General features: G+C 59.8%; 2 protein-coding genes across 8 annotated transcripts in view; one reads left to right on the plus strand and one right to left on the minus strand.

Annotated features, from left to right (window-relative positions):
• The window catches only part of FAM189A1 (family with sequence similarity 189 member A1), a 470,556-nt gene extending 461,562 nt beyond the window's left edge, over positions 1-8,994 (plus strand). For both annotated transcript variants that reach the window (XM_032391244.1, XM_032391245.1), the window contains 3 exons: positions 2,553-2,759; positions 4,454-4,528; positions 5,639-8,994. In XM_032391244.1, coding sequence (XP_032247135.1) covers positions 2,553-2,759; positions 4,454-4,528; positions 5,639-5,961 — 605 coding nt within the window. In that variant the 3' untranslated portion in view covers positions 5,962-8,994. The remainder of the gene's footprint in view (positions 1-2,552; positions 2,760-4,453; positions 4,529-5,638) is intronic.
• A 1,020-nt stretch (positions 8,995-10,014) lies between these two features.
• APBA2 (amyloid beta precursor protein binding family A member 2) overlaps positions 10,015-14,543 on the minus strand; it is a 246,272-nt gene continuing 241,743 nt past the window's right edge. For 4 of the 6 annotated variants that reach the window (XM_032391284.1, XM_032391282.1, XM_032391285.1 and 1 more), the window contains exons 14-15: positions 13,802-13,942; positions 10,019-11,324 (exon numbers count right to left, since the gene is read on the minus strand). In XM_032391284.1, coding sequence (XP_032247175.1) covers positions 11,253-11,324; positions 13,802-13,942 — 213 coding nt within the window. In that variant the 3' untranslated portion in view covers positions 10,019-11,252. Of the gene's footprint in view, positions 11,325-13,801; positions 13,943-14,543 lie in introns of all 6 variants that reach the window. The other 2 variants (XM_032391287.1, XM_032391286.1) reach the window with 2 other exon arrangements.

Consider the following 14,543-nt stretch of genomic DNA (forward strand, 5'->3'; position numbering starts at 1 on the left):
CTATTTGGAACTAAGTCACATTTCTCTCTCTGTGACTCTGTTTCCCTGAGGAACTCAGCCATTGGATTATCACTGACATTAAGCAAATTGGGATCAAGGATATATGCTTATGTCCAATCTCATCAAATGGTACATATTAAAAATGTGCGGGGTTTTGTGTATCAGTTATACAGCAATAAAGCTGTAAAAAAGAGAGAAAACGGAGATCAAGAGGAATCAGCAGGGATGAATAGGATTCAGAATAATTTTAATATGCCGCTGTGTGATTTTGATACAGTTAATAATTCCACTTGCTGGTTTGAGGTTTTCTAAGGATGCAGGGAAGTGTTTCTTTTCTACATGGATGCATTCAGCTTTGAGTGCTTGCCCAATCGTTCCCTTAGAATCAATTCCTATGGGTGAAATTGCAGAGTCCAAGGAAATGGGTATCTTAGGTTTTGGCGTGTTGGCCACATGGCGTTCTGGAAGGGTTTTATTGCTGGTGTCCGTACCCACCAACGGTGTTTATGACACCCCAAGACACCATTGTTCCTGATGATCTTTATCACCCCTGCAGGTGAACGATACACACACGATAGAGTGTGAGCACCTTTTTACACGTTTATTACCTACTTGTAGGTCAGTTTGGGGCCCACATTTTTGCAGTGTTTTGTGGGGTGTTTTTTTTTGTGTGTGTGAATTTATAAGAAAATATTTGTTAAATAGAGACATTTTCTCCCTTTTCTGTTCACTGCAGGGACGCCTTCCCAGTTTGTGCTCGGCTTCCTCCCTGTTAATAATGCCTTTGCCATACAATTTTTACAATTTGTGTTTTTTTGTTTGTTTTTGTTTTTTACGATTTTTCTTATTGTCAGATTTATCAAGCTTTTCCTCTCTGGTGTCTTATCATGTTTACAAAGTCTTTCTTCACTCCAAAGTTGTAGATTTATTCTCCTATATTTTCTACGCCTATTCTTCCAGTATCTTAAAAAAGAAAAGGATTGGGGCTCCTGGGACTCTTGATTTCAGCTCAGGTCATGATCTCAGGGCTGGGAGATCGAGCCCCGAGTTGGGCTGTGCACTGAGTGTGGAGCCTGCTTAGGATTCTCTCTCTCCCTCTCCCTCTCCTCCTCTCCCTACCTCCCCCTATCTCCCCCTACCTCCCCGCTCTCTAAAAAAAAAAAAAGAAAAAAAAAGATCAATCATCCTGAATTTTTTTTTTTTTTTTTTTTTTGCTGTGATTCGTGAGGTTCGGTTCATCCAGATGGACTGCTAATTGTCTCACGGTGTCTGTGGAGAGGGCAGGGGTGATAGTGGAGGGCTGCTGAAGCCGGAGTGCTCTAGAAGTGGGCTGCTTCCACCTGGCTCCACCACTCCGTGGCCTCGAGCTCCTCTTCCCCTGAGGCCTCTCAGCCGTGTTTCCTGAGTGGTAGCCTGGGAGAGCCGAGAGGATTAAGTGGGAGGTCACCGGTAAAGCCCTCGGTGTAGGGCAAGCGCACAGATACGAGGGAAGCAGAGGGGCCTCCCACAGGATCCACGGAAAGGGATGGAAGGGACAGACCCCAAAGCTTCCCACCCGGAGTTGTTCAGGCTGCTGTGGTTCTTACAAAGGGTGAGCCTTTCGCTTCAAAAATCTGCCCCTGATGGGTGAGGAGCCTCATGGAAGGCAGCTCTGACCTTGTCTGGTGATGGGATAAAAGAGCGGAGGGAGCACTGGTTCTTGAGCCTTAATACTGTGCACACAGATCCCCTGCGAACTTGTTAAGACAGATTCCGATCCCGTCCCCCCAGGGGGCCAGCCTTGGAGTGGTGAGGGGCTGGAGCCCGACCTGACCAGCATCACAGGGATAGAGCAGTGGATCGTACACTTGGTGGGGGGGGGGGGGGGGGAGCAGAATCCCCTGGGGGCTCGTTCCCACCCCCGAGTTTCTGGTGCAGTGGGTCTGAACGCCTACACATTCCCCGGGCAGTGCTGATGCTGCCGGCCTGGCCCACGCTTGGAGAACCAGGCAGGCCTCCCGGGCGGGCTCCCGCCCCTGCCTGACCAGGGCAAGGCTTGCACTCCAGGCCCTGGGCCATACCCTCTGTGTGTGGCAGGCAGGTTCTCGGGCCCAGGAGGCCCCGGCTAGGCTGCCCTACCGCCCCTCTGAGCCCCACCCTTCTCTGCGTGGGCTGTGTGCTGTGTGGGCATCGAGCATCCTGTGACCTCCCCCTTCCTGGACGTCAACCCCCCCAAGGCCTGCCCTGGATGGGAGATGGGGCTGGGTTCTGACTTTTAATCTCTCATGGAGTGTGAAGAGTGTAAGTGCCCCGCACCCCATACGCCCCCTGGAATGATTCTTGGGAGATCATCTGGCGTCCACCCAAACCCTCCTACACCATAAAGCGTGCTCCATGTTTCCACGCCCTCAGGATTACAGGTTGGTCTAGACTGGGTGTTGAAGGGCAGACGGCTCGGGCCCCCTGGGAGGGCTCCAGGAGGCTGAGACTCACCCTCGGGCAGGCACCGGGCCCGTCTTGGGTGGCTCTGCGGTGGCCCAGCACCAGTGCTAAGACTGTCCCTTGCCTTGCAGAGCCCGCAGATAGTTCAAGCCTCCTGGCATCCGAGGGTGCCACTGCGCCAGGCCTGAGCCCCGAAGGCCCCGTGGGTGCCTCGCAGCCCCTGCCACCTGGCCTCGAGTCCCCGGAGGGCCCTGACCAGGGCACATGGGCGGTGCCAGGACCCAGGCGTGTGGCCCGCTCCACCAGCGACCCTACTTCTTGCTCATCCAGTGTAGCAGGTATGACTGGTCCAGCCCCCCCGTGTCCTCAGCGTGTGCCCTGCTCTGCCCTGGACACTGCAGGCCTCAGTGAGCTGAGAGTCAAGGCCAGGCCTTGGGACCTGTGCTCAGGGGCCACTTTGGGAATGTGGCCTTAATGCCCGAGGGCCCTAGGGAGGGGTGGACAGTCAGGGGCCCCTGCTGAGCACCCACCAGGCTTCCTACTTTCTGGCTGGGGAGTACGGGGAGGAGGGATGGAAGGTTTGGGGTGATGAGAGCCCACCCGGGGGCGGCCAGCCCCTGACATCAGCCTGCCGGTGGCACACCAGCTCTGGGGCCCACGTGGGGACTCAGGTCGGGCGGGTGGCTCTCTCCCCAGGACTAGCGTGGGCTCCACACTTGGGGGCAGTGCCGGTGCCTGCTTCGTGGCCTGCTGGGACCCAGGGCCACGTAAGGCATGGCTGTGCCTCAGTGGCAGCGCTGGGTTGGCGGGGTGTCCTCCAGCCGAGCCGCCCCAGGCACACCCAGGTGTGTTTCCAGCAGCACCTCGCGGGCCCCCTTGGCAGCCCTCCCTGTGTGGCCTGGAGCTTGGGTCCCGATCGCCGCACGTGACTCGGAGGGGGCGGCGCCCTCCCTGGGCTGTCGGGCCTGGCGTCACAGTCGCGGTGCCCAGCAGCCCGGGACTTGCCCTTCACGCCAGCCCCCCGGGGGGCCTTGTGTGCCCTGAAGCTGGTGCTCGTTTCCAGGGAGGAGGATGCAGTGTCTCTGCCTGTAAGGTCGGGTGGGACTTAGGCCTGCAGGGCCATCGGAGTGTAGACTTCCTACAGTGGAACCCAAAGAGCCCGGAAGAGGCCCGCTGGGGGCCTGGACTCAGTGGTCTTGTCTGGCTGAACCCCAAATACACAGGATCCGTGCCCCAGGAGAACTGTATCCCGGGAAAGAACCAGGAACCCGCCAAGGTCATTGCCTACAAGGGCCCTCCTGGTGGAAAAGGCAGATTTGGCCCTGCGGGCTCCTTGGCCTGCATCCCTCTGTCCCGCCGCCCTCCCCTCCCACGTCCAGCTGCCAGCTCACTAGACAGGACTCCCTCAGACCCTCCTCTGCACCCGCCCCCCCACCCGTGCTGGAGGATTCCACACTCAGCCCTTCTGTCCTCCCCGTGAGGGCTATTACCCGTTCAAGTCTGGGGACGATCCCATGCACCAGGCGTGTCTGCTCTGTGGCCCCTGATGGCCTCCTCTGCCCCCTGCAGGGAAAGTCGGGCTCTGCAAACCGTGACATTTTGGGGGTGGGGATGAGGAGAAGCGGCGGTTTGATTACAGGTTGTCACAGGGCCTTCTCTGCGTCCCTGCACCACGCCGTGGGCACAGCCTCTCCTCAGCTAGACGAGGCAGTTACTGTCCCGCATGTGCCTCCCCGGGGGTCTCTGGGGACCCTCGGGGCGGATGGGCATTCCAAGGGCACTGGGGTTCCTTGGGGCACTGGCCCGCCGCGCTGTGCCCAGCCCGGGGATGCCGCCTGCCCCGTGGGGGGCGCCAGCTCTGGGACCGCCCTGTGCGACGGCGCACGGCTCGGCTCGGGGTGAGTGCAGGAGCCTCCCCCTGCGGGTGCCCCGCATCAAAAAGATAGTTCTCGGCCACGGGAGGGTGATGATCTTGTCGTCAGGAGCTCCGTTTTCCCTGCCGCCTGTTAACTGGATTCTCTCTCTGATTAAGGCCATGCCTCGTCACACACCCCGTCCTGCAGCCAGGACCTGGAAGCAGGACTGTCCGGGGCTGCTCTGGGGACCGGTGAGACACTCCTTTTCTGAAGCACTTTGACACCTGCTGCGAGACGGCGGGGGTGGGGGTGGGGGGGCGGGGGTGACTCGCGCTCCTTGGCTGCCTCGGGGTGTCAGCCAGGAGCACGGGCTCCCCAGCTCTGCGGGCTTTCAGAGAACGGCCTTGCCTTCCCTTCTGGCTCCGGGGAACGCGTTAGAGGCGACAGCGGCTGTAACAGGCTCGGGGCTGCTTGTTTCACCAAATTTCTGAGACGCTCTGTGGGGCGGGGGGGGGGGGGGGGGGGGGGGGCCCCGCGGGGGGGGGTGGTGGTGTGCGCGGCGGGGGCGGGGTGGGGGGGGGGCGGGGGGGGGGGGGGGGGGGGAGATGGGCCTCACGTGTGAGGTTCTTACAGTTCCTCGTGCTGAATTGTCAGCCTTGCCCCACTGCCCCCAGAACGATGCCAGGCCACCGGGAAACGCGCTGTGGGCAAGTCAGGCCTTAATCTGGTCCCTGGGGAGACGGCACCGTCAGACCATGGCTTGTGCCTCGGGTCATCCGGAGCAGCTGTGGGCCCTGTTGGGAGCCGGTGCCCCTGGCCTTGGCCTGCAGGCCCCAGGTGCTCTGAGCTCTGGTGCCAGTGAGCAGTGGCTGCTGTCAGCCCTGCATGTGGTGGGGGTGCCCTCAGTGCCCCTCTGTCACCCCCAGCTCTGGCCTTCAGGCAGACCCATCTCTAGATGCCATCAGACCCACAAGGGCAACGGTCACTGAGCCAAGCAAGGCCGAGAAGCCCCCCCCCAGCGGAGAGACGAATGCAAGGGGGATCCCCACCTGCACCTGCCCCTCTTGCCCCACCCGCTTCGCATTTTGCCCTCGGATCTCCAGCCCTTCAGCGCCGGGGGGCTGTGGCCCCTCTAGGTTATAACCCCAGCTCAACTCAGGGCTGACAGGGGCCGGGCCACACTGGGGATGAAGGGACCCAGGAAGCGGGACACGCCAGCGCGCCAGCCCGGGGACGTGGAAATGCCAGCCGAAAGTGTGTCCCAAGCAGGCTTGCGTTTGCTTTGTCAAGAACTCACTTAACGGCTGCTTTTTGTCTTGTTTTGGTTGTTTTCAGATGTTATCTTTTCCCTTGATTTTTAGTTCCCCGAGCTCACTCTGTCGCGGCTGCCTGTGCAGGTCGGCGCCCGCTCTCGCCCCCTGGGCCACCGGATCCCCGGAAAGGCGACCCGCGGGGAAAGCCAGAGACCTTACAGACGGTCTGCAAAGAGCGGCCGCACTCTCTAGTGGACAGCAAGGGCCACGCAGACGCCAGGGTGTTGGTGGCTAAGTTTCTGGAACACTCGAACTGTGCCCTCCCTCCCGAGGTGCGGCACGTGGTGGGCACCTTCCGCCCGGCCGGCCCCCCTGAGGAGCCCCACGGGGAGGAGGCCGTGTTCAGCGCCGGCGTTCGGGACCAGGTGTGACCAGGCCACGGGTCCTGACCCGGATGGGCCTGGGCCCGTGCGTCCTTGCTGGAGACCACTGTGCTGGCGGGGAGGGGCCTGCGGCCCAGATCTCGGGGTGGCCCAGGCCGCGAGCTGCCGTCCCTCTCTTCAGGAGGATCCGGTCAGTTGTCTTGGGGATGACACTTCCTACCTATTCTGCTAATACAGAAAAATGACTCTCGTGGCCACCGCGAACTCTTTGGTTTTGTCAGGCACGTAGTACCAACCCAGCGTTCTGGGTTCACAGTGGCAGGTGACACTAGAGACGCTAAGTACCTTCAAAATCAGGGCGTCAAAAAGCAAGACTGTCCCCCACCTGCGATTCAGTTGAGTGTTTAGTGGATAGAGGAGGATATCGAGTAAAATGAGACCATTTTCTTCTATGGTTTGTATCACTCAATAGTCTCCCCTTTATCGTGTGCTGCCTGGAAAGAAAATGGGTAATTCTGGCACGAAGGGCAGCCCGGGCCCAGCTCTCCGCCCGCAGGATGCAGGGCTGTCGTGCCTACGAATCACATTAGGGGACCTCAGCGTGGCCTGGCCGCCTCCGGGAAGCAAGCTGGTGTGGCAGGGAGCTTTGCTGGACACCCCCACCCCACCCAGGTCCCCTGGTCCCCTGGGCCTCCCCTCCCCGCCACCTCTCCATGGGGTACCCTCCCCACTGTCTCTCTGGCTGTCTCCTCCTCTGCAGACACTCTTGGGGAGCCCCTTTGGGGGGTTCTCCCTGCGTCTGCCCTCCCCAGGACGGCCTGGACAGGTGGAGGTCTGGGGGAAGAGGCCCGTACCCCAGGATCTGCGCGCCTCCTCAGAAAGCAGGTCGCTGATGACCCAGAATATCCCCTTCCCAGCCAGGCAGCAGAAGACGCAGGTTGTAAATCATCCTTCCACACAGCACCCGCCGAGCTGGGTACGTGGAAGCAGGCCGGCCCCGCCTCCCTGCAGCGGCAGCTTGGGCCTTTGCCTTTCTTGGGCCCCCACCCCCTCCCCACCGGCCCTCATGTTCTGGCAACATTAACACCAGCCACTTCCCACAGCGGCCCTGGAGCAGCACGGTCCTCCAGAACTTTCTGCAGCCGTGGGAACGCCTGTCCTTCTGCCACCCATAGCAGTGGCCACCAGCGCCTGTGCCGTGGCCCTGCCTTGAACAAGGCAGCCCAGAACCCACAGCTGTCAACCGAGAGCCCAGGGGCCTGGCATGGGGAGCGCGAGGAGAGGAGCCGACCGCTGCCCACTCTTGCTTGGCGTCCAGCGTCTAGGGGCCGTGGGCTGCCCTGCCCTCCGCTCTGCGCCCCACCGTAGCCAACGTGCTGGGGACGTCGTGTCGTTGGCACTGGGAAGGGGCTGGTGGGGAGGGTCTGCGGTCCGGACGCCTGGAGCCCCCAGCAACGGAGGTGCGGGGAGCCTGCAGTGACGGTCAGCTTTGAACACTTGGCTTCAGTAAATGTTCTTGGTCATTGCCCCCTCGCCTCTGGCTGAGGTGACAGAACTGGAAGAATACCCATCAGGCCTTCTGATGCCAACCAGAACTTTTCCACGGGAGAATCCCAGAGATGAATTATGAGCACTTTATCCAGACTACAAAATGGGAAATCTCTTGTCTCATTTTTCTCAGCCGAGGGCTTTTGAAATCCCTCCCCGTGCCCAAAGCAAATCCCTTCGCTGGTACAGTTAATTGATGGTTTTTCCAAGCAGCCTCCCCTGAGCCCATCAGCACAGCATTCATGGCTTCTGAATCCGGGCATTTTCAGTGTCCCTGGGGTGGGAACCAGAGCTTAGCAAGCTGCAGGGGTTTTCACCTGCATGTGGGGGGCCCACATTCGGGCTTGGGGGCGCACATAGCAGCGTCCCTGGGCCGAGCCCCGGAGCTAAGCCTGCACTCTCCGACGTGGCTGCAATTTGAGTGAGGCCAGCCCCTCACCCTCGCACTCGCAGCTCTGGGGTAGAGCTCGGCCATCAGTGTTTTTATTGTGCAGCCGGGGACAGCGGCCACTGGGAGCCCGCCCTGGCGCTCTGTGCCCTTCACTTCTCCTCCCTGCAGCGGGACAGTGTTTCTTCTGCCATCGTGGCTCCTGCGGCAGCCTGGGCCTCCACCTGGGTACAAGCGGGTGCTCTGACCGAAGCCCAGAGTCCTGGATGTTCTCAAGAGCCCTGCCCTTCACGCACCTTCCACGCTCAGTTGTGCATTTGCTCTCAGAGCAACTCTATCTTGCAGGTGAGGAGACTGTACCCAGTTTTATACCACTGAGCTAGAACGTTCTGCCCATGTGCTCGGGGCCCCAGGTGGCCCATGTGGGCTCCAGCAGGCCCCAGGGTCCCGGCTTCCGGGAAAGGTCCCGGGAAGAGAGAAGTGCCAGTTAGAGCCGCTAGGAACAAGCCAGTTCTAGTACCCGAGACCCTGCTCTGCCCAGCAGCAAGCACCCCAAGCCCAGACCATGTGGTTCCCCTTGCTGGTGCACCGCCTCCCTGCTCTCGTCCCGATAAAGCATCAGCAGGCCAGGGCAGAGCCTCACGGGCTGCCCCAGGAAGCTAAGGCACGGGACCCCCACCTGCAGGGACCCCCCCCACCTGCACGCGCCTGGGTCCTGGGCACTCTCCCTGCCTTTTCCCCACAACCCAAATGGGGTCAGCTCGGCGTGGGGGCCAGAGCCTGTCCAGACACTGCCAGTTGCATGGGGGGCAAAAGAACGCTGAGGTGGGTGAGCTCTGGACCCCATCTCTATGGCGAACAAGCGGGGGACTCATCCTTCACAAGGTCTCCTTCAGCTGGTGACAACAACGCAGCTTGAATGCTTGTAACAAACCATGTAACAGAAAGCTGCTTTCAAATGGATGTTTCCCACCCCGCCGCCCTCAGCTGTATTGATTCACAGATGCTGCTATTAGGCAGAATTTATAGGAAATTGTTTTCAAGCCACAGGAGACCTGTTTGTACAACTTGAAGGTTGTATTTATTTAATGTACCTCAAGGTGTTTTCATAATGATCCGTGTTTTAATAAAAACTATTTCTGGCCTCTGTGTCTCCGGGTCTAATTGGGACAGAGAGGCAGAGAGCCCGTGTGTGCCTCTGAAGACCAGGGTCTCAGGCGGCCGCCAGGGAGTGAGGCACCTGCAGCTGGCCAGCCGTGTCTCCAAACATCGTTCCAGAAAAGGGCAGGGCCTGGGGGCTGGGAGGTAGAGGGCGGGTGCCTGCCGGGGCTGACCCACAGCTGCCCCCCTCCAAGCATGTGACATCCGAGGCTTCCCAGAGGAATGCAGGCCACTGGCTCAGAGCGGTCTTTCATTTGGATTTTTTCTGTGAATCATTTGGTAGGACCCCCCACCCCCCCACCCACCCCCGCACCCCGTGTCATTTGCTAGCCATGGCTTTTGTCTCCGGAGCCTGTTCACTTGCCCTCTCTTGGGCAATGCAGGGACATACCCCTTGGCTCTCTGGAGCTGTCGCCCTTTCCCTCCAGCTTGTATTCAGGTGACATTCCCTTTCGTCACCCAAGGGTGTGGGTCATCTCGGGCTAGCTGCGAAGAGCCTTGTCAGTAGCTCATAGCTTGGAGCGCAGATGGATTGTGGGCAGACCAGAGGTGGGTCCTACCAGGCTAAGCTCACCGGACCAATGCGGGGGGGGGGGGGGGGCAACCCCCCCCCCCGGCCTTCTGATCAAAGCCCACATTCACCCCACCTCCCTATGCCAGGTGACAGTCCACAAAGGACCTTCCAGGTAAGCAGACACCACTGGGATGTATGGTCCAACTTTGTTTTACAGATACACACGCATATAACTCACCTCTCCTGGAATCACCGAAATTTAAACCAGGAGTATGGCAAGGCTCCTTCTCTCCCTTATTCAGTTAGCAGCCTATCTCCTCCTTGGGACTGGGGGGGGGGGGGGTGCGGGCCTGACACCCGGTGCTGGAGCACCCACCCCTCCGACCTCCCCGGGAAGAGCCCCCCCAAGGCCCCAGACCCGAAGGGGATGCTCTCAGCAAACACAGCACCATTGCAGAGGCAGGTGTAAGGCCTCGAGGTGGAGGGAAGTCGGGCATCCATTCCTCCGCTAACAAACCAGCCACACAAACCGCTTTTCGTCAGGACTTCAGCTTTATTAGTGCTATTAGCGAGTCTTCCTAAGGTCGGCTGCATGCAACACACAGGTCACTCCTTGAATACAGTAATCCTAAAGCTTTAGTTACTGCATGGTAAGGCTTCTTAAGTCACAGTGTATTCTTCAAGGCCGGGGCCAAAAAAAGAGACTTCCAGACAAAAGGACGTCAGTTAACAATGACCTCTAATGAACCGAACTAGACTACGTTTCACTTTATCTACACACGCTCGAATACTGCTCGCGGCGACGCCCGGCTCGCCCAGTGACCTGCTCTCGCCACCAGCGGCCCCCGGAGTGGCAGAGTCTGCCAGGGTGGGTTCGGCGTTTGGGGGGTGGGGGAGCTCGTGTGTGTGTGTGTGTGTGTGTGGAGCTCGTGTGTGTGTGTGTGTGTGTAGAGGCTGGAAACAGAGGGCGGCTACTGCGCCCCGTGTCCCTGGGAGGAGGAGCCAGCGGGCCCCGCCCCCGGGGGGGCGGGGAGAGGCGGCCAGCAGGGGGCGTGCCCACGCAAGTCCGCGGAGCCTCGGAGCCTCGGGTGAGGACAGGAGCGGTAGGTGCGCGGGCGGGTCACCCGGAAACCCTAAAGTCTGAAGAATGGCTTGTCAAAGTGAAAGTCAAAACCGTGATAGTGTCTAAATAAATATGGAGTTTCCATGTTGTGGCCATCATCTTTTATTTAACTCAGGACCGTCTCCCTTCTGGTTCAGTACAATCACATGTTCCCGGACTTCACTTACAAGTCACACCCCGGGATCCGGGCAGCTGCAGCAGCGCGATCGCCCTCCCCCGAAGCACCCCGAGGGCCCCCCGTCCCGGGAAGGAGCTTGCTGTCCTGGCGGGGCTCCCTTCACGTCCGCTCTCCACGGCTTCAGGGAGGAAAGACACACTCCACACCACACACAGCTACAGAGAAACAGCCTGGTCCGTCGCAACGAGAAGACGGGTCAAAATGGGCAAAACACGTGACTGTTCTACAGAGATGCTTCCTGTGACTCTCCTTTGATGAAGACATCCCCCCTTTTTGTCCAAAAAAAAAAAAAAGTGGGTGGTGAGGGCACGCCCTTCGGAGGAGCCAGTGTCCTTGGGCGGGCTGTGGGGTCAGGGGTCAGGTCCTGGGTCCAGCCTTTCGGGCTCCTCTGAACCCAGGCGGGCTGGGCGGTGCAGGCTGGGTGGGCCTAGATGTACAGCGGGGTCTCCTGGCCCGTGAGGAGCCTGAACATGGCGGCAGGCATGGTCTTCATGTGGATCTGTCAACGAGAGACAGGGGCTGAACCAGCTCTCCCGCGCTGGCCTCCCGCGGCCCGTTGATGCCACCAACGCAAATCCAACACTCCGGCAGCCAGCTCGCTTCGCGACCCCCCTGAGGGTTTTCTGCCCAGTGAGGGAGGAATGACCACCTCGATGGAGGTTTAGAAAGCGTTTCCTGGCACGGCACACTCCTAGCTGGCCTCTCCAACCGGCTCTCCAGAGGGTTTTGCACACACGTTCAAGTGCTAGTTTTCCCCTCAGCTCAAGCTGACAGCAGAGGGGCAAAAAACCAGACTTTTAATTGTGACTACGGTTTGCCCACTCATCTGGGAGCAGGCTGAGGGTGCCTAGGCCTCTGAAACCCTTCCCAGGAAGCCAGGGAACGTGAGTGTTCTGGGGTCCGAGAACTTGCCCCCCCCATTCTTTGGGGGTCAGCAAATGAGCCTTCGGAGCCTGGCCTCACTCTCTGGCTCCAACGGGCTGGGTACACAAGCAGTGAGGCTCAAGATGGCTCCCCAGGGAGAGTGACCTTGTGCGCCTCCCGCCCCGTGACGGCTCTGGGAGGAAGAGTTAAACCAGTGGAAGCACAGGAGCTGGGCTCTGCTTCTGCTGCTCTGATCTCCTCTTAGTACCCTGCTCCCAGGACTATGCCAGGCTCAGGCCTTGTGGCTCTGGGAGGTCTGGATGGCATGCGTGCGGCGGGCCTCACCCTCCCAGTGCCCAGCAAGAGGCGGCGGTGGCGGGCATGGTGCGGCCGCCCCTCCTCCAGCAAGCAGGTCTCAGCCCCGGTCTGACCAACCCAGAGAGGGGCCGATCGTGCAGATGGTTTTCACAGTGTCACATGCTCCCGGCTCGCCGCCCCCCCCCCCCCACCAGGATCTACGTGATCAATTTAGATTTTAATGCCACCATCATCCATGGTGAAGAAGCATGGCTTCTTCCATCAGGAGAACATTCTGTGTCATTCCTCAATCTGAAACCCACCCAAGCCTCACATCTTGCTTCCAGGGACTGATTTCCCACATGTGCTCAGGGATGCTGGAAGATGGCAGGCAGACACTTCCATCCCCCAGCCACACCCTCGGCTGCCTCTGTGTCTCTTCGAGTACCAATTCGTCTCAGGTCTGAAGACTTGGAAACATTTCTCCTCCACCTGATTGCTTTCTTTGTAGGTGTGAGGCTGATCACCCCAGTGGGGTGGCCGTTTCAAACATCCACTTAGGAAAATTGGATTTTCCTTTCTTTGAAGCCATTTGTAAAAGGAGGCTAATGGCGCCTACCTGGCCCCCCTCTTCCCTCTTGAGAGCCAGCCATCTGCCACCACCAATCTCCAGAAAAACAGGCCTCCTCCCCCAGCCTGGCAGTTTCACAAAACACAGAGTAGGCCCCCAGCAAATGTGGCCAGAAGCCGCCTGGGAAACAGCACCCACCCACTCACCCAGGGGCCAAGCTCACCCGCAGTGGCTACAAGATGGAAGCCACACCCTCTCTCCCACCGCCACAGAGCCTGAGCCTGCCACTGCCCTGCTCAGCCCCCCCGGGGCCCTCCACAGCCCCGAGAATCAAATGTGGACTCCCCCCCACACCGAGCACCCATGCCCTTTGCAACTGGCCCCTCGGCCGACCCACCTCTGCAGCGGCCTCAGCCTCCCGCGCTTGTCCCGGGGGGACCCTCACCCCATTCGTTCTGACTCCCCCTTCACACGCCCCCACTGCCGCTAACACCCACACACACTGGCGCTGGGGGAGGCCTTCTTCCGGACCCCGGTTCCGCAGACTCTGAGCACCTTACTTCTCACCCCGAATGACCCTGTTCACTTGTGAGTTCCTTGGGGAAACCTGTGCCCCCCCAGCTCTGACCCTCGTCCACCTCAAGCTGGCATCGCAGGGATGCCAGAAAGAACTAGAAAAGCAGGAAGTTTAAAGCCAGCGGTGCAGGAAAGGGTGAAGCAGCTCCGTGGGCAGGAAGATGGCAGGAAGCAGGCAGAGGGGCGAACCCCAGCCCAGAGCCTTGTGCCCTGGGGGGTGAGGCCTGCAGCGGGCAGGGCTGCCACAAGGAGCACGCAAGACCCAGTTCCACAAACGGCGGCCACCACCTTCGCCCTCCTGTCCGCCGCACAGAGCCCAAGTGAACAGGCAAAGGCCGCCCGCTGCTCTGCTCATCCTTGTCCCCGGCACTCCCTGGGCGAGAGACACAGCCCCGCCGGCTCGGCTGATGCCCAGCGCCCCTTGGAGAGGGAGTGACGGGCCGAGGTCAAGGTGGGAGCACATGACCAGCACAGGCATGCTCCAAGGTCCCAGCAAGGGCGGGCTCTCCCGAGAAGGAAGGTTTTTCTGGGAAGGGGCCGGTGGCTTTCCCGAGCACCTCCTAGAAGCCCCCTCGGGGGCACGGATGTTGGGCACGGAAATGTAGGGCTCAGAGGGCCCTAGACTCCGGGTCGGACTCCAGCAGGGTGACGACGGGGCGCGGCCTTACCTCTCCGACCGAGTTAGAAAGAGCCTGGACTATCTTCTCATGGGCCGTGGCCACCACACTCTGCCCGTTGATCTCAATGATGCGGTGGCCGACTCGGACGCCTCCTCGCTCTGCGATGCCCCCTCGCATGAGGCTGCAGATCTAGGCAGACACGTGTCAGGTCAGCACACAAGTCCCCGCCACACCCGCCGGGAGCTCACCACAGTCCCCAAGTGGGAAGCAGGGACATGAATCACGCAGAGGGAGAAGCCCACGGGACAAATGCTTCTACATGCAATCTGCTGACTCACCAATGGGGACATTCATGATTTGGACTAGGTTAAAAAACACAAGTCAACAGCATGGCCTGTGGGAGAACCTTGCAGGCCCTTCGGGGATCTGCTCCCTGCGCCTCCCCACCCCGCCCCCAGCCATCCCAGAGCCTCTGTTCCTGCGTCAGGGGAGTGGAGAGGGCTGGTGGTGTGCACAGTGGAAGCACATTCTGGAAGATTCTCCACCAATCCCATCTGCTCCTCTTACAAGCGAAGAAGTCACTGTTCCCATCTCACAAGGAGGTGATGAATTCACGAGCCAACAACCACAAAGAGTTTGGGAAAATGATGATGAAGGCCCCGAGTTTGTGAAATCCACCTGCGTGTGGAATTCACTAAAGATCATGACATCAGAAAGGTGTGGACACCCGCCCACCTTTCTCCCACCACAACGGGGAGATGGCGGCAGACCCTAGAGGACGAGACTTGCT

The sequence above is a fragment of the Phoca vitulina genome, unplaced genomic scaffold, assembly GCF_004348235.1.
Source record: "Phoca vitulina isolate PV1807 unplaced genomic scaffold, GSC_HSeal_1.0 scaffold61, whole genome shotgun sequence".
Taxonomy (NCBI): domain Eukaryota; kingdom Metazoa; phylum Chordata; class Mammalia; order Carnivora; family Phocidae; genus Phoca; species Phoca vitulina.